This window comes from Heterocephalus glaber, unplaced genomic scaffold, assembly GCF_053883595.1.
Source record: "Heterocephalus glaber isolate CG9 unplaced genomic scaffold, H.glaber_assembly_v1.0 deba00001608, whole genome shotgun sequence".
In the NCBI taxonomy this organism is placed as follows: domain Eukaryota; kingdom Metazoa; phylum Chordata; class Mammalia; order Rodentia; family Bathyergidae; genus Heterocephalus; species Heterocephalus glaber.
Window position 1 is genome coordinate 37,072,308 of NW_028258379.1, and position 18,199 is coordinate 37,090,506.

At 46.8% G+C, this 18,199-nt stretch overlaps 1 protein-coding gene across 7 annotated transcripts in view; it reads right to left on the reverse strand.

The window, feature by feature from the left end:
* Positions 1–18,199, reverse strand: part of Setd3 (SET domain containing 3, actin N3(tau)-histidine methyltransferase) — a 75,925-nt gene that overhangs the window by 48,311 nt on the left and 9,415 nt on the right. For 2 of the 7 annotated variants that reach the window (XM_021244485.2, XM_021244481.2), the window contains exons 2-6: positions 13,729–13,823; positions 12,027–12,119; positions 9,658–9,806; positions 7,774–7,846; positions 7,234–7,490 (exon numbers count right to left, since the gene is read on the reverse strand). In XM_021244485.2, the coding sequence (XP_021100144.1) occupies positions 7,234–7,490; positions 7,774–7,846; positions 9,658–9,806; positions 12,027–12,119; positions 13,729–13,816 (660 nt within the window). In that variant the 5' untranslated portion in view covers positions 13,817–13,823. Of the gene's footprint in view, positions 1–7,233; positions 7,491–7,773; positions 7,847–9,657; positions 9,807–10,435; positions 10,609–12,026; positions 12,120–13,713; positions 13,824–13,929; positions 13,951–18,199 lie in introns of those variants that run through there. The other 5 variants (XM_004836978.3, XM_004836979.3, XM_004836980.4 and 2 more) reach the window with 4 other exon arrangements.

Below are 18,199 nucleotides of genomic sequence, written 5' to 3' on the forward strand. Positions count from 1 at the left end.
CCACCTCGGTAACTTAGGTGTCCCGGCTACCAGACCAACTGTCACAGTACTTCCGCCCTTGTGTTCAAGCAACCTGCATTTCTACTTAATAATCACTCCAAAGCAAAGGGCAGTGATGCTGGCAATTTTAGAACTGTTCTATTTTATCATCAATCTCTTATTGTGCCTAATTTATAAAGTAAGCTTTATCACGGGTGTGTATGATTGGGACACACACAGTATAAAGAGGGCAGCTGCAGGCATCTGGTTTTGGAAAGCATCCTCCAAGGATGAGGGGGAATTACTGTAAACTGGTGCCTAGAAGTTTTTAATCTAATTTGGTGCACGATCCTGAAGGTCTATGTGTTACTGGATTTCTATATAGAGCTGAGAGCTTTATGAAAACACAGGCTAAATACATCTCTGGAAATTCACATCCTGCGCTATTCTTGTGTGGCTGTCGTTACAAGTACAGCGGTGGAAAATGGGAGACGTAACCGTTGGCTTTTAGTCACAATTGCCACAGGACGCCAAGAACCAAAGGTGACACCTCTCTCTCACCTCTTGGCAGGCAGGCTCCATTTTCAAATGAAGGCTGTGGTGGCAGCAACAGAGGTTGTGAACATTGCTGTTCATCTCTTCTGCCACTGCCGCCCTGCTGGGGAGGAGAAACTGCCCTGTCCAAGGAAGCCAATCCAAGATCACCACACCCCACCCGAAGCACAAGGCAGGAAAAGTAGAAGCTTATAAGTAGATGCTTGCTGTGAGGTGAAATTCACAGCAGTTAATGCACAAAGGAGCCTGTCCTCTATGTACTTTCCCCTGCACCTCAAATGGACAATCAGTGCAAAAGAGGAAACCCAAGCAAAGTGTGACAAACCAATATGCGAATTAAAATACTAGTAATTACTTTTATCGATACGACTCTCTTCTGTTAAATGTTGGATGCTTGCATTTACTTTAAAAAGCATCATATTCCATTTCCACAACAAAGAAAAAAATGTGCATGTCCCTAAGATAATCCTGAATCTCAGAACAAGCAGGCACCCTGTGTTACAGCTTCTGGCCTGTCAGATGGGCCTGGGTATCAATTAAGTGAACAGTTTCTTCTTAGGATCTATTCATTTCTTTTTCATTGATAGGGGCTGTCTTAGCTAATCACTGAGACACAGTACCTGACACTAATGACACAACTGTAAGGAGGAAAGGTTTATTTTGGCTCAGAGTCTGTAGAGATTTCAGCCCAGCCAGGTGGCTCTAAGGCAGGATGACATGGCAGAGGGGCCTGATAGGAGAGAAGCAGCTCACGGCTTGGTGGCAGGAAGAAGAGAGACAAGAGAGAAGGGAAGGAGACAGACCCTTCCAGACCAACCCCCAGTGACCCACCTCCTCCAATCAGGCATCACCACCCCAAATCACATATGGCGGGAAACACATCAGTGGTCTAATCCATTGCTGAGTATCTTGCCCCCATGATCCAATCACCTCCCCAAACCCCCACCCATTGAGTGTGAGTGGCTTTTCAGGGATGGCTAGATATAAACCATAGCCAGGGTGAAAAAACTCAGACTAGCATTCCATTGTCTTAAGCCAATGCAAATCTGATAGGATTTGCTTCAGTTTCACACAGTTATACTATTTCAAAGTTGGGCTCAAGCCAGATCCTACTTTTCCACTGATTTTCACCACAAAATTGGTCCTCTCTGTCATGCAGAAGTCCTAGCCTGCAGCTGACCCTGGCTGTGGTCCTATCTATTAGGACATCCTCAGGGGCTTAGGGCTTCGCATGTTTTAAATGGGAGGGTTCTGCTTTCCTCCATTAGACCTCTCCTTCCCTGGCTCCTGTTTCACAAGAAATTCTAGCTCTCTGTAGGGTCCTCAATCCATACAAGTCCTTTGCAGCATTTGGATTAGCCACGATTTCTAAATCCTTCTCTCAGCGTGTCAATGCTCCTCACCCACCAGGCTGCAATACAGCTTTCCGCCAGCAGGTGCTGCACGTTAGCACCAGGTAGCGCTCAGAATTCCAGTGGGAGGCTGTGCTGAGGCTTTAGTGAGAGTGTGTGCTGAGTGGCTCAAGAAGAGCACACCCGGAAACCTGGAAGGACCTGAGAACCACACAGCCCAGGGGCTACTAGATCAGGTTAGGCTGAGCAGAGGCCCCGAAAGACGTTTTAAGCGAACTGAAAACAGAAGGTAACCTGAACTGACACAAGAGCCCACCCTCTAAGGTCCTCAACCAATAGATATGCTCCGAAGAACACTGGGAATTCTTCAAGTTTTCAGACAACAAACAGAAAGAGAAATACAGAACAATACAGAGAAATCTACCTAAAGGAATCTGTAATTACTAGAGAAGCTAGTGATAGTGCTTTTAGAATAAAAATCCTAAAGTCTGAAGCATGCTGTGAGGCTGAATGGACTACTCTTGTAAAGAGCCACCTAAAGGCTGATACTACCATGGGCACACAAGGTCAGCCTGGTAGCACCAGAAGCCAAGAACTCGGAGCCATGGTGGAGGACATCATGCAGCAGTCAGACGAGAGGAGGGAGAACAGGTTTTGGTTCCGATGAGGAGCTTGGTGCAGATGCCAGGAAAACGATTCTCAAGAGAAAGTAATAACTAAAAATGGCAAATGGGGTTCTGGAACTTGCTCCCCCCCCCAATCTGTAACTGTTTGGCAAATAGCACACATGTATTTCTGTGGGGACAGTGTCTTCACAGCCTTGGAAAAGGTTAAGACCCACAATGCCTCCCTCCAAAATGACCGGGGACAGATGTGAACATGAGCTGATGCCATAATGTTCTCCCTCCGAGTAGAGACACTGAGGAAGTGGCGCCTAAGAGGAAGCAGAAGCCCAGCACCGGATTCTGGAAAAGCACAGGGAGGATTTCGCTTCGAGACTGAAGGAAAATAAGACCCAAGAGGTACCAGCAGAACAGTGTTAACATCGGCATCACTCTGATTTACTGTTGAAAGCTTTCAAAAGTGATGAGAGCATTCCAAAACTAGAAAAACAACCAGGCTCGGTGATTTTTGAAAAGACAACTTGTTTCTCTCTGTCATGAACCCTCATCATGGGCTCCATGCAGGCCAGCAGGCAGGATCCTCAGCCTAGGCCACCTGGAGCTCCTGCGGCCCCTAGCACTCAGTCGGAGCCCTCCTAGGACGCCTTCTGCCACAGCTCCTCACATGGGCTCTCAGCTCGAACGACCCCTCCTGTTCGTGTTTTTGCAGGTGTGAGAGTCCCATTTGCTTCTGAAAAAGCAGCACAGAAAGTCAACGCCGTGCCCTCCCCGGCCCAAGAGCGTCCCTGAGGGTTAGCACCAACAGCAATCCCACGGGGTGGCAGGTTGTTCAAGAGGATTTTAAACCACAGCAAACCTTAATACTCGTATGGATTTTCAAACTTTAAAAACACAAGACCCAAACCCAACCACACAACATGAGACTTGGAAGCGATCCTGAGCTTTGCAACATCGCCGGGGCGCAGTTCCTGGACCTGTACGAGGGCACTTCACTGTCCTGGCACTGGGAGCTTTCCAGGAAAGGTTATGGGACACTGACGTAAAGTACTGGGGTACAGGGAGGGGACATTCAAAACAGGAACAAAACAACCGAACACAAACTACACATCCACAGAGCATGGCTGTGATGAGGCCTGTGCGCATGGCATGGCGCGGACACTTCTCACAGACTTGCCATGTGGTCTGCTCTGCAACCCTGCAGGCCATGCTGCCTCACCCCACCGTCTGGCGAGGGGAGGAGGCCCAGCACCCAGCCCAACACAGCAGTGCTAAGCCACACAGCAAGTCTTGAACCACTGCTACCACACTGCGCCACTGTGTCCTCAGCGCTTCCCAGAGGAAACAAGTCCTGCAGCTGCAGGCACCAGAGCCTGGCTCTGTGCCAGGCACACTGCTAAACAATCCAACTTGGGCTTACAGCACCTTTTACATACACTAAAAATTTTTATCTTACAGATTAGGAAATAAACTCAGAGAAGTGAAGCAATTAATTCCCGCATGAGCCATGGGTCAGGATTTCAGCCCCAGCTTATCTTATTGTAAAGCCCTTTGCACCTGGCCACCCGGCCTCTGCCCGAGACAGACCATCTGCCACTGGCTGCCACTCTTCCCACACCACACTCAGACCGGACTGCATGGTGCAGGAGCAAGGACCGAGCCAGGGAGGAGCTCCAGCTGCCCAAGAAGCGACCACACCTACCACAGACTCTTCACTTCCCATCTAGGGCCAGGGGCTCAGGGACTGCTCACTCCCCGCCCACAGGGCTCCAAAGAGACACAAGAGAAACTTGCGTCCTGGGCTTACACTTTATTAGTGTTTATGTCCTTACTAAGTCAAACATCTCTGAAACCAGTCTTATAATTGTAGGTCTTTAAGATAGTAAGCTTACATTGTAAGAAACTCCATATCCATATGTTCCCATTCGCATTTTGTATTGGTTCAGGTATACCATTTTTACAAAAAAAAAAAGTACTATAAAATATCTGTCTTAATTTTCAAAAATTAATGTTACAAAGTGAAAAAAAAAAAAGTAGGCAAAAAAGTCCTCTAAACTACATTCTCTTAGTCACACATGCAGTCAGAGCCAGGGAGGGGACTGCAAGACTCTCTCATGGAACAGGAAAAGTAACTCACAAGCAGTGTCTTGGGGCTTGGGTTCCAATCTGAGAAGAGATGGTGACTTCCGAAATCATGTAGGTACTTGGGGCGCTCTGGTCTGTACATAAACACACTGGAAGTCTTTGCTGGGGGCTTTCTCGCACGGCACAGGGAGCTGAGCAGTGTTCCTAGACCAGAGGGCAGTAACGTCCCTAGCCCCGCTTAACAATCAAAACGCCTCCAAACACCGCCACAGCCCTCTAAACTCCCTGACCAAGAGCCACACGAGGGGTTTCTCACGTGATCACAGGCCCAACTCTCTCCTCAGTTTGGTATTCCTGACAGAAAAATATCCAGTCTGATTTCTAAGTCACAACGTTTTCAAATCCTCAGATTAGCTTAACTGTACAAAAAAGCCAACATCTCATTACCTGGTAATTTTGCATTTGTACATACCTTATTCCACATTGACTGATTAAATTTTTCAATTTTTCTATAAAGAGGATTAACTGCTTTAAAAAGATGGATCCACCTCAGCTTTAAGAATGTGGGCTACTTGGGCCAGGGATTTAGCTCAGTGGTTTCGCCGCCTGCTGCGCAAGCGCAAGGACCCGAATTCGATCCCCAGTACCAAAAAAAAAAAAAAAAGAAAGTGGGCTACTCAAAAAAGGGAGACTATTAGACAAGAAAAAGAGAATGAGGGAGATTTGGGCAGAGGATATAAGGAAGGGAAATGGGGGCATGGCTATGATCAAAATATGTTATACGCATGTATGAAAATACCAGAATGAAATTTGATATTCTGTAAAACTAATATGCACTAAAAAATATACATTAAAAAGAATGTTATTCATTTTTTAAAGATATAAGGCTTAAGTTATATAAATTATGAGTCATGTGAAAATGCTATTACTTGGAAAATTCCCTAAGGCCTGAGATACTCGCAATGGTACCACTAACCACACAGAATGTGGAATAACTCAGTCACGGAGCATCAGCTAAGGACAGGTTTGTTTCAGAGAATTAAGAGACCTAGCTCTTAAACAGAATGACAAAAACCTATTCCACCTTTATGAAGAGAATATTTTAGTGACCATACTACAGCTATGTAAAATCTCATCAAATTTTGAGGCAAAGCTGCACTACCTGGTTAACACTGAAATAAAAAATAAACCAGGGACTGCAATGAACCATCCAGAGATCACTTTTTTTTTTTGGTACCAGGGATTGAACTCAGGACCGTGTGCTTGCAAGGTAGGCACGGTGCCACTGAGAACTCCTAGCCTGACCACAGAACCAACTCCTCTCAGGGAAGGCTCCCAGCAATTACCAACTAACCAAAGCCCAGGTTTGGGAAACACATTAGTGAGAAGAGCTAACTTGCAGCCTGTTGTCCAACAACAGGAAATGAAAAATGTAGACCTGCTACATCAGCTTTACTTTCAGTCATTTAAGATACACAACTGAGAACTAAGATGAAGCATAACCCTTTCAGGTCACTAAGCGGTACACAAGACCTCAAGACTACGGGACTGCAGTGCTCACTACACAACGCAGTTTTGACCTGGCTCTATTAACAGCTTTTGCATTAAGCAAACCTAAACCACGAACTATATACACACTCTCTGATCATTCTTAATGACTTCCTAATGTTGGAGGTCTAGAAAAGCAAAGTGACTTCTTCTGGAGAACAAGAGTCATTAGTTTTGACATATTTGAAGCACTTGGTTAGGAGTGTAATATTCTGAGCGTAACTGAGCATAGTATTCGTGTGCAGTAAGCATGCTGCAAAGTTAAAATAATGAATGGAAAACAGTACCACTAGAGCAATGAAATGAGATTGCTCTTCTTGCAATAAAACACCGTAGCCACAGATCGTTTAAGTGATAACCAAATCAGCCTGGTTCAAGCTGTCAAGTTGCCCAAGAAAAGCAAAAGGAGCAAGCAGTGCCCATCCCCTCAGTGTGGACCAGGCACAGCAGCCCAGGGGCTGACTCCCGAGCACTGAGGAGCAGCACCAGAAGGTGGAAATACAGCCACCCCAGCTCTGCAGGTGGTCAGCACTGGCCCTGAACCTTCTAACTGCTGTGCAGCTAGAAATCAAGATAAGGGTGCCCAGAAGCACCAAAATACAGGCAGGCGTCACCATGTGTAATTCAAATGGTCACAACCTTCTGGAGATTTCCTATGACAAGTTTACTTAGAATTCATTTAAAAATATAGTATGCTCTGAAAAACAAATGTTTACAATTTACTAAATTATCAATATTTTACTAACAGATAGGAGAAACCCAAAAATGGATTTTCATTTTCTTAGAAACTTTACATGCACAGCACTTTTCTGCATTAGATATACTTTACACCTTTAAAAGATTCATTATAATCTTTTGTGTTCAAGAAGCTTAGCGACTTTAGTAGCTCAGGAACATGTGTTTGTCTTAACACTGGACGCTGATGAAGCCAGCTATATTCAAAACTATACTGCAGTGATGTCTGTAAAAATGGGAACAGTGGCATGTACTTGAATATCTTTTAATTTAAAAAGCAAAATGTTCAAGAATCCCTCACAAGGTGTCAAATGGAGCATGCATGCAATCTATCCCCCCTCGCTCCCTACCCTCCTCACCTGGATAACTTTATAGAAATAGGCATACTGTCGAGCTGTGTTTTTATACTGGCTGAAGACATCGTGGATGGCTTGTGTTGACTGAATACACCGAACTTCCTCTTCTTCAAAGTAGAGAGGAGTGTCGTACTCACTGGGGAGGGTCTGAATGTAGGGCAGCCAGAAAGAGCTGGGGCTGGCTCGCTCACACAGCAGATGGAAGGCCAGTGCGATATTTCCCATGGCTTGAAGAATTCGGTCTTGAGAATATAAGGGGCCTGAATTAACCCAGAATTTAGCAGTGTAAGTTCCACAGACTTCTTTAAAAAGCAATCACTCAAAATATATATTAAAACTGTAGGAAAAAACTAAAAGGTCCGTTAACAGTTAAAGTTATTTGCATCTTTATTTAGACACAAAACGGAAAAAATTTAACGTGTATTTGAGGGACTACTTCACCAGTTAAGAAACAACCTAAATACAGTACTTAGTACCAAAAATGGAATTTTAGGTATTTCTATCATTTATACTTTGCCTTAAACAGTCAGAAATTATTCTCACCCAATACTGAATTTTTAGCAGATTCAACAGTCATTAGCAATTTTCGTGGAACCCATAAAAATAATTCTTCTGCCTAGAGGAAAAAGAAAAACAGCAGAATCATCAAAACATATTACAATTTTCAATCCTATGCTATAATCAAAAATTCCATTACAGATGAAATACAATGCAAGGTTCCATTATCAGCAAATATTTTATAAATATCAGATATATTTTAAAATGTAAGCATTTATATTAACAATATATTAGCAGAACTGTACCTTAAAATTCTATTTTGCAGTAGAAAACTTGAAATTATATTTACTGGTTAACTACACCAAGAAGGTAAATAACAAAAAGAGGACTTTCCACTTTAATTAGAAGCAAATTTAATAACATCTGGAGTACAGCGCAAAGACTGTTCATTCTCCTCTTTGTTATATTTATATCTTAAGTCCTAAAAACGAAGCAAAACAATTCCTACGCCCAACAAAACCCCCGCCTGTCAATGTCAACTGCTCCCACTGCTGAGATTCTGGAGCCAGAGAGACTGTCCCTCCTCTACCTACCTGTTTCAGAGGGAGAAGCCTGCTTCCTAATCTTTCTCTGAAGTTTCACCTTGTTTTTCTGGCAATATGGGAAGCTTCTGTTTTGTTTTGTTTTTTCGGTACCGGGGTTTGAACTTGGGTCTTCGCGCTTGCTTAGCAGGCAACGGAACCACTGAGCTAAATCCCCGGCCCCGGGACGCTTCTTTTGATACACTGTCTATCTAGCTGCTCTGTTTTACGCACACAGCTCCCAGCCATGTGGGGACGTAGCATGGGGACTGCTGTCTGCAAACCAAGGTCTTCAAGGGAACCAGCCCAGCCGGCACCTCAGTCTTACACTTCCCAGTCTCCAGAACGGTGAGAAATAAATGTAGTTTCACGCCCCCCACCCCCACCCCCCTGCATCCCCCGTGGAAAGCACTTAGGTGAGACAGACCACGGCTAAGGTGTCCCAGGCAGCAACCACACTAATGAGGCTCTGGCCTGACAAGAGGTAGGAAGACGGGACGTCTTGCCTTTCCCACAGTCTACCATTTCAATCATTTTTGTGTCTTGTCACTTACTAGAGATTATAAGCACAGTAAATGAAGAAACCTTGGGCTTTCTGGAAATGGGGTACAGTAACAAATGGAGCACCATTAACACAGTAGCTACTTAACAAGCGGCGCAGGGCTTAGCAGTGTATCAACAAAAGGCTAACTGCACCTTCACCAAAAATGCTGCTGGAGGTGAGGGGGCCCAAGCAACACCCACTCCCTCTACCCTAGTTGTGAACCAACCGAGGGGAGAGGAGAACGAGTCACCAACTGCACCCTAGACCACACAGAGACTTCCTCCACCTGGCTTGGCGATGGCTTCGGCACTGGTTCCTGGGGGCGCTGCGGGTTGGAGGCCGTAGAGCAACCAGCAACCAGCTCCCACCGGAAGACGCCCCGCCCACTGCCTTCTCCCAACTCCCGCCCTCCCTGGAAGGAAGGCCTCGGGGCGGGGCGGACACACCTCTCAGCAGAGGCCTGCTCAGCTGGGTAGTGGCACTCGGTCCCAGCACCCTGGGAGCGCCCCCAACATGGCCAACCCCTCCCACGAGAGCACATTTGCTTTCCCGACCCGCTGCTGCGGCTGTTCCGTGGCCTCCCACAGAGCTGGGCCCGGTGAGCCAGCTTGTCCGAGACCTGGTTAACACGCAGCTCCCCGGAGGAAGAGCTGGCAGGGCTGTTGGCCATGAGGGATGGGGGCACCCTGCCCGTGAGCCCGCAAGGCTCAACACTGGGCCCAGCCATCTGCCTGCATGTAGCCTTCGACACCACACATATTACAAGCACACTCAGACCCTCAGACCACCCATTTATAAACTCACCTTGATGTCTCTTGTTGCTCTCAAACCAAAGCCCTCTTCTTTGAAGTTAAACATTTCAAAACCCTCGACAGACGCCCCATTTTCAGAGGCCCATTTCATTAGATCAGGAAAGTAATCTTCTCTTTTTCCATCAAAAGTAACAGACAGACCTGTATTATCCATGTTTGGAAAACAAGAGCTACTTTTAGGACACATGTCATTTACAGAGCTCTCAGAAAATAAAAGCAGAGCACATGCACACTGGGTGGGACTAGTCTTAGCACTCCAGTCTCGAAATAAGCAAATTTAATCACGAGACAGTCACAGTACATACCTCCACAAACTCCAGGACAGGGGTAGGAAGGCCCTAAACTCCTGGTCATTACAGAGACGTACATGTTGGTGCTTACTAGGTGATCTACTGAACATGAGTACCATTCCGTAATATGACGGCAAGGAGAGAAAAGCCTCTGTTACTGCCACTGCTCCCTCACAGAGCAGCTTTCCCCTTCAAAGTCTAACACCCCGTGCCTGATTTCACAGTGGCCTTGCCAAATTCCCACTGGAACAAAAAGCCATCGCTCACACATATGCACTGCAGACCTGGGAAAGGATGAGAAAGCGCCACAGCCCTGGTGCAGAGAGCAAAAAACTACAGAGCTCTAAGACAGGACACGTAGGACAGTTTAAACAAGTCAGAGCTACAGTTATCAGTGTAAGTAAAACATGAAACAGAAACTGTGCTTTTTAAAAAAATCAAGTAAGTATCACACTATGTGAATTTTTTAAACAAGCTTACATGGCTGCATCTGTCTTTGTAGTTTTATGAGATTATGCATGGAGGAGAAAAGCATTCACAGTAAAAATGAACACTCCCTGAGGAGGGGAGATGCAAAGACATGGAACCGTGGGCTACAGCCAGATCCGTGCTTTGTCATTTCTTAGAAACGAACATTAAAACCAAACAAAGAACTGGAGGAGGGGAAGAAAAGGAGATAATTAGGCAGGAAAGAAGGAAGAAAAACCTGCACCAACACAACTTTGGCATGTGTTCAATCTGGGTAATAGATTCCCAGGTATGTATCACATTATCTTCTAGACTTTTCAGCCTGTTTGAAGTATTCAAAAAGTTCAACAGTCATGCACAAGAAAACCCACTATGTTCTGATGATTAAAAGGGGAGGGACAGGCACTTCATGAAAATGAAAAAAGTGCCCAGCACAGTGCTGTGCCATACCAGGCGTGCAGAGATACTGCTGAAGAAGACAGAGGACTTGAGGTGGGCTTATGCTAAGTTAGAATTTGCTTCTACCTCAGGGACATTAATGAATGCTCTAACTTTGGTGTCAGCCTTAGAAAATATAACCTGCTCAGAGGAGAAACTTGGGACAGACAAACATTTTTTGGCTGCCTATCTGGTATCTGTCTACAATCTAGTACAGGCATGTCCAACCTGTGGCCCACAGGCTGCTTGCCCTTTAAAAAAAAAAGTTATAACAAAAACAATTAAAATCTTACTTATATAAGTTAACCATACTGCATCTTTTGTACGTGACCTGCAATGATTCTACCTCTCCTAGTGGGGCCTAGGCAAGCGAAAAGGCTGGCTATGGCTGATTCTAGTGGAAGTGAGCACATTACAAAGGACCCTGTCCACCACCTTGGAGTCTGAGAGTGTCCAGGCTGAGGACTTCGAGGTACAGATGTGCACACACAGCAACAGACCTCTAAGTGAGGACACAAACAGCCCTCTTCGGACTCCCTCCCAGGACAGTAGGAAAGCGAGTTGAGAAGCGTTTTCTCATCCTTTCCAATCCGTGCTCTTGACTGTGTTCTCTCCTGCTCCCTTCCGTGTGGCTCTACACACCAATCCTCACTTTTTACACTTCAGAGAACAAAAACAATGGGCATACTGAATGAGCCTTTTCAAACTGACACTTAGCCCTGCTGCTAGCCTGGCTGAAGAAACACAACTCCATCTCTCAGCTAATTAAGATGAGTTGGTGCTGATCACAGATAAACGCTAAGGCAGAGCCAAGTAGCATCTATTTGTTTGTCAGCCACAGACAGTGTTATGCACTGTCTTGAAACGCTAAAGAAACACAGTATAAAACAAGATTTACATAAATACTTCATAAAATACACATAAAGTTTAGTGTCGTTCCCCCCCCCCCACCATGCAAACACTTTCCCCTAAAGCTCAACATTTCCACCCTCTGGACTCAGAAATGGGCATGGCCCCAACAGCCCCTCAGGAGCCTCTCTCTTCTGGTCCAGGAGCCTTTCTATAGACAGGCACCAATCAGATGAGACCCCCTACTCTCAAAACCCTGACCCATGCCAAGCTTCCACCTGACACTGGTACAGTTTGATTATTCTAGCAATTTTACCTTTTTGCTTTTTCCGTATTTTCTCAACCAGGGACCGGATCTGCACATACTCTTCCCATTCTTTTCCTGGGCTGGGTGCAGGACTGCTGCATTCTGTAACACAGAGCCATGGTGTGAAACACTCCTCTCCATCTTAACCCACCAGTCTGCACAAGGAAGAGGGTTTGGATTTTGTTGGCTTGTGTTTATAAAGGACAGAGATACCCTGCCATAGACAGTAAACATGCAATGTTCAAGTATAAGGTACATGTATTTTTCAAAGCACATAAACCCTCATTAAACTGTGACCCAGTCCCTCCTTCCATGTGAGTGCCTAGCTCCTATCCCACCCATTCCTGCTACTTTTCCTCATAACATACTTGTAAACAGGTAAAATCTAAAAAGCTGAGCTAAAGTGAAGTACTTCCCCAGAATTCTTCTAGGTGGTAAAAAGAAGTCATCTTTTTATGTAGGCGCCCTAACGATGGCTCCCTAAGGAGACCAGTTAAATTGGACATAAGGACAATTAGCCAATAAATGTTGCACATGTCCGGAACTATATTAAGCACTCTGGGGGAGTGCCAAAAGAGATGGCATGGATGCTGCTAAAAAAGAAGCTAAGACCGCACTGCAGGAGCATAGCCAAAAGACCAGCACCCCAGACAGGGCAGGTTGCTCTGGAGTGTGGCCCCAGCCCCTGCTTACACGAAGCTCCTTCCTTCCTAAACGTCACACCAGATTAAAGAGGGAGGCACCCCTTCCCATGCTCCTGCCCAACCTCTGGCCTCCCTCTGCCCTCTGAGGAAAGAGAAGATGTGGCAAATAATTAACACGTGCTGGTTATATGCTGACCCCTAACTTTCAGGTTAACTAGTCTGACTTCATTCTTCGTCCACAGGCCCTGACTGTGGCCCTGCTGGAAAGCTGCTTCCGGCTCTGGCTGGGCTTGAGGGCAGATGAAGGGTGTAGGACAGCCGAGCTGCAGGGGCCTGGGGTCACAGGCAGAACTGACCCTGACTTGGATGCTGCCTGCTTTCTGCCAGTGCGAAAAAGCTGAACTTTTATTGGAGGTGTAGCTGTCACATAAGCTAAACACAGGGGCAAAGGTTAATGGAGTGATCACAGCTAAACAGCGCCAATTTAAATTCATAATTTTAAAAAGTTACCAAATTACGCTAACTTACTAAAGCAAGGTTAGGCACTTAAGATACTTCATTTCCTTCAAGCAAGAGCTCTGGGACGTCAGCTGTGAAATCGGATTGCTATTACGTAATCACTGGGAATGAGGTGAGCCACTGTGCAGCTGCTCCCTGACAGGCAAGCTAGGCTTGCCGGGGCCCTCAGAGGGCTGCATCTTCATGTGCAGAGCTCATGCGCTCCCTTGCATGCTCCTACCACACCCCTAGAGCCAGTTACCTGTGTTCACCGGCAAGAACACAGAGCTTCAGAGGAATCTGAGCCCATGCTGCCAAGTGTGGGCTTGTTCTTGCCCCAGCCCTGCTAGAGGACCCCGTTCCGCTGTGAGCCACAGAAGCCCTGCGTCCGAGAGTCACACATCCAAACAGGCAGCAGCACCCCATCTTTACCGAGGGGGTCACATGGCTCATCGCCAGGAGCGTGACACAGCTTGTCTGATGTGTCCACGTCCAGGGAAGCCTGATACCGGCAGGGCAGGGCAGGTGCAGCGGGGACAGCACGCGGCACTTACTATGCAACAGCTCACCGGTCAGGTTCAACATTTCCTTCGGAGACACGCTGGCTGCAGCCCCAGTGCCCGATTTCTGCGTTTTTACTCGACTCTTCTTACCCATTTTCCGACTACAAAGAAGAGAGAAAAGATAAAGAAATTACATCACCAAGGGACAAAAACAAATAATAAAATGTGGCATGGAGGCGTTCTCATCATGAGATACTAAGATCTTACCTGGCCATGTCCTGAAGGTTCCTTCCAGAAAAAGAAATGTGTATTACTAGTATTTGAAGGCTCTCAAATGGGAAACATTAAAAAAAAAAAAAAAAATCTGCATGGCAGTCTCTAGAAGAAAAGTTCATTTTTAAAATTTACAAATACTAAAGAACAAGCAAATTTTACACTAGAATGTTTTAACCACATAGATTTTATTGTCCATGCTAATTGTTTATTCTACAACACTAAGGCATAGCCATGATGTACGTGCGAGACACACATGGGATCACAAGGGCACAGAGAATAGATGCCCTCTGCCTACTTTCCTTTAAAAGAATCTTTTCCCACCAGCAGGAACTGCATCCTAAGCAGATCAGACTTTCTGGACAAAAGGTTTAGAATGCATATTCTCTCATTCCAAGAAGACCACTGATTCCACTGTAATTAAATCAATGCACAAGGTCAAGTGCTAATATAATGGGGAAAGCTGAAGACATTCTAGAGCTCCGTGAAACTCAAGAGAGATGTCTAATTCCTACGTTTTGTCCCATGGAAAATCCCAAGTGTCTTGTCCAGGGTTTTACCAGAAGGCCATGGCACACATTACCTTGTAGCCTGGCATTACAGCCACCTGTGAGTCTTGTTATCACTGGACGATGAGAAATGACCACATCTACAGGCAAATGAGACAGTGCAACACAGGACAAACCTGCGGCATGCTGGGTAAAGGCCTCTACACAGTGACATCTGTCTGGAAATGTTTCATAACAGTAAGTCTCAAAGGAAGGAGCTCGGATGTATACAGAAAGGGCTGAGCAGTGTAAGTGGAGGGCAGAACTGAGAGAAGCACAAGGAAGCCGCAGTGAGGAGGTGCCTCTGCAGAAGCTGAGAGGGCAGGGACCCTCTGGACAGCAGTGCATTAGCAGGGCAGCCCAGCTAGACAGACAGAGTCCAGCCAAGAGCTAGTGGAGCAGTAAAGAGCAAGCCACCCCAGGGACATCTGCTCTGGAGCTCCTGGCCAAAGAGCTACACGTGACCTCAGGGCAGAACCAAAAAGCATACAGTGCCCCATTTGTTTGTTACTAAAAGAAACAGCTGACGGGCAGTGTGTGGTGTAGCCCAGTGGTAGAGTACGTGCTTAGCCTCCACAAGACCCCGAGTTCAAGCCCCAGCACCAAAAAAGAAGTAACTATTACAGTGGGGAAGCATGCGACAGGAGTTTAGAATGAGTATTCTCTGACCCTGTAGAAGATCACTGATTCCACTGTGACTGAATCAATGCACCAGGCCAGGTGCTAAAATAATGGAGAAGGGCTCTCCTTATTAAAATGCGTACCTTCTCTTGTGCGTCTAATCTCTAAAGGGTTAATGTGGAACTTTTGCTGTCTAATAAGTCTTCTAAGAGTGTGAAGTACACAGTATCAATCATCTTGGAGTAAAAGGGTACCAGTTAAGATACTTAAAACTATTGGAGAATTAAAAGGAATTAGCAGTTTTGTGGCCAAAAACAGAGAATTTGGGGTGGGGGCAGTTTAAGCAGCTCTGCCTACAGTGAAGGGTCATCTTCTTAAAGGGAAAAAACCTTCCTCCCCATGTTCCTCATGTGAGGCCAGGGATGGCACAGGGAGCACAGAGTCCCCCCACCCCCCCTACCCTTAGCCTTCCTGGGTCTGTGGGGCATCTCTGTGGAGGACACAGAACTCAGTCTGAAAACAGCCAAAGGCCCCAAGGGGCCTGGTGTAAGGAGCTTGATCATTTCCAAATATAGCAGATCTGCTGGCCTGGCAGGAAGAAAGGCAGAGTGCATTGTCGGCGACAGCTCACCAGGCCTCTCCCTCCAGCCCTGCTGGCACAACCTTCTGTCCTGCGAGGCTCCCACGACTCAAGATCACTCAAGATGGGCACTCTGGATGAGGAACTCTGAAGCCCTCACCCTTCTCCAACAAGAAGGCCCTGCAGGGCCTGGAGACATGCTGCTCTGCCCCGGCCTGTCCACCCAGGGCTACAAAACAGGCTTTCCTGGCTAGGCCGGGCCCTCACCTCCCTGGTCTTCCCTGTCGTCCACCCAAATCCAGTGGCTTGTAAAGGCAGCGGCGGCGGCAGCTGTCCTACATTTGGTGCCTGCCCTCTGCCAGGCAGCATGTGAGATACAACCCATCCCATGATCTTCCTGGACACTCGGAGCAATCCACATTATTCTCATCTCTAGGATGACATTTGCAGGAAGGTTAAGTCCTTTCTCTTGACCCAAGGTCATGCATCACCATGTAAGAGAGCTAGATCGGAGCTCAGCACCAAACCACACTGCCTCTTTACAGATAGAAAGCAAGCAGCGTTACAGGGTTCAGAGGGCTAAATGGCTCCCACACTGGCACCGCGTGATGCTGAGCACACCACGTCTCCACCCATCTCCTCCCACACCTCCTGAATTCACCCCCTGCTTAGACCCTGACTTGAATCTCTTGTGTGTCTCCCTCCCTGCTGCTTAGCTCTACCCTCGCTCTGCCACCCCACCTCAGCACCATGCTCCAGCAACACCAGCGGCTTCCAGCCCCTTGTCATGGCTCCAGCGCGTGCCCTGCACATCCATCCCTCCATCTCTCTCACCACCCCTTTAGTCAAATGTTCACAACTTGGTTCTCCTCTAGAAACCCTGTTTAGACACCCTTAAAGACTCCTGGGCTTCCCAGTCAGTCTCCTCTCATGTGCGCCCCTGTGAGTCCCTGTGCATCCTTCAGTTACTGCTGGACCCCACTGTACCGAAAAACCAGCTCCCACACCAGGTCGCCCAACAAAAGGCTCCTTTAGGGCACCCTTTGTCTTATTTATATTCCTAGCCCCTACCTCTAGTCCGGAACTCAGCACACAGTGCTCAGGGAGGGCACTATTCAGAGCTCCCAGGGAAAACATCTGGGCAGTTCTTAGGCTGGGTCAAAATCTACATTTGTAGGGCTGGGGATTTAGCTCAGTGGCACCGCACCTGCCAAGTCCTGAGTTCAATCCCTCATAGGGAAAAAGAAAAAATCTGCATTTCTAAAGCTTCTACTCGAGTCTCTACACCCTTGGAACATACAGAAAACATCATTCCAGTCCAAGTGAGACACTGTTAAGTATATGGTCATGATGATTTGAAAGCACAGTAAGATTCCTTCGGCAGTTATTCTCCTACAGTCGAATACTTACAATTCAAATTGCTCTCAAGGTTTCTTTTTTATTCAGTAAGAAAACTGCTGGCTTCTACACATAGTAATAAGTGTAGAAATACAGCAGAGGGGAAACTTCAAAACACATCAGTAAGTCAGTCCTGGGAGAGACACCCTGGGATGTCATCTTCAGAAATCCTGCCGGCTATGCTCTGTCCCTCAAGCCACTCCTGGACACACCCCTCTCAGTGCCCTCAACCCTTCCCGCCTCGGCCGCCAATCTCCTAGTCGCCAATCTCCTAGTTGGCAGGCCACACTGTCTCCACAAAACAGCACAGGACACAGCAGCCTGGGCTTATCTGTAGGCCCACAAGGCCACCACCCTGCCTCAAGTCTGTCCCAGGACAGATCCACCCCCCCAAGTAACCATTACTTTGACCTCTATTGTCACTGATCAGTTTTCCTTTTCTTGAACTTCACCCAAATGGAATTATACTACAGGCAGGCTTCTTCCACCCATGTCCTGTCTTTCCGAAGCTCACAGGATAAACCTGATCTCTCTAGCAAGGCCTTGCCCCCTTTTACCTACTCAGCTTTATTTTACCCATCCCCTGCACAAACATAGCTCCAAGGATTTGTTCCCGCTCCTCCTTGTTTCTGGAATGAAGCTTCCCCCTATCTAAGCCCCTATCTTCTGCTAGCAAAATTGTTCACATACTTTGAGACCCTGCCAAAAGGTTCCTCCATGGCCTCGGGTAAATTCTAGGCTCTTCCTATTTGTAGTCCTCAGGACCATGAAAGTCAGCCCAGGAAAGGGTCAAATTCAGGGTCATTAACAGATGCCAAAGGCAAGTGGCTTGCTTCGGGATCCAATCTTCTGGAAGTCACAGGAAGGAATACAGGCTCTAAGGGAGAGAAAGCGGCTGGCCCTGGTTTGGGCAGGAAGATTCTCTGTCTTCGGTGGGGAGAGAGGGTTCCCTGTCCTCGTCCTCGGTACCAGGAGCTCCCTGAGGTTGCAGCTCCCTGCACTGAATCCATGCAGCCAGGGGCACACGGCTTGGCCTTCATGCTTACTTTGAAATTTAGCCTCAGAGCCGGATACGCTAGCGCATCCCTATAATCCCAGCACTCTTGAGGCAGGAGGA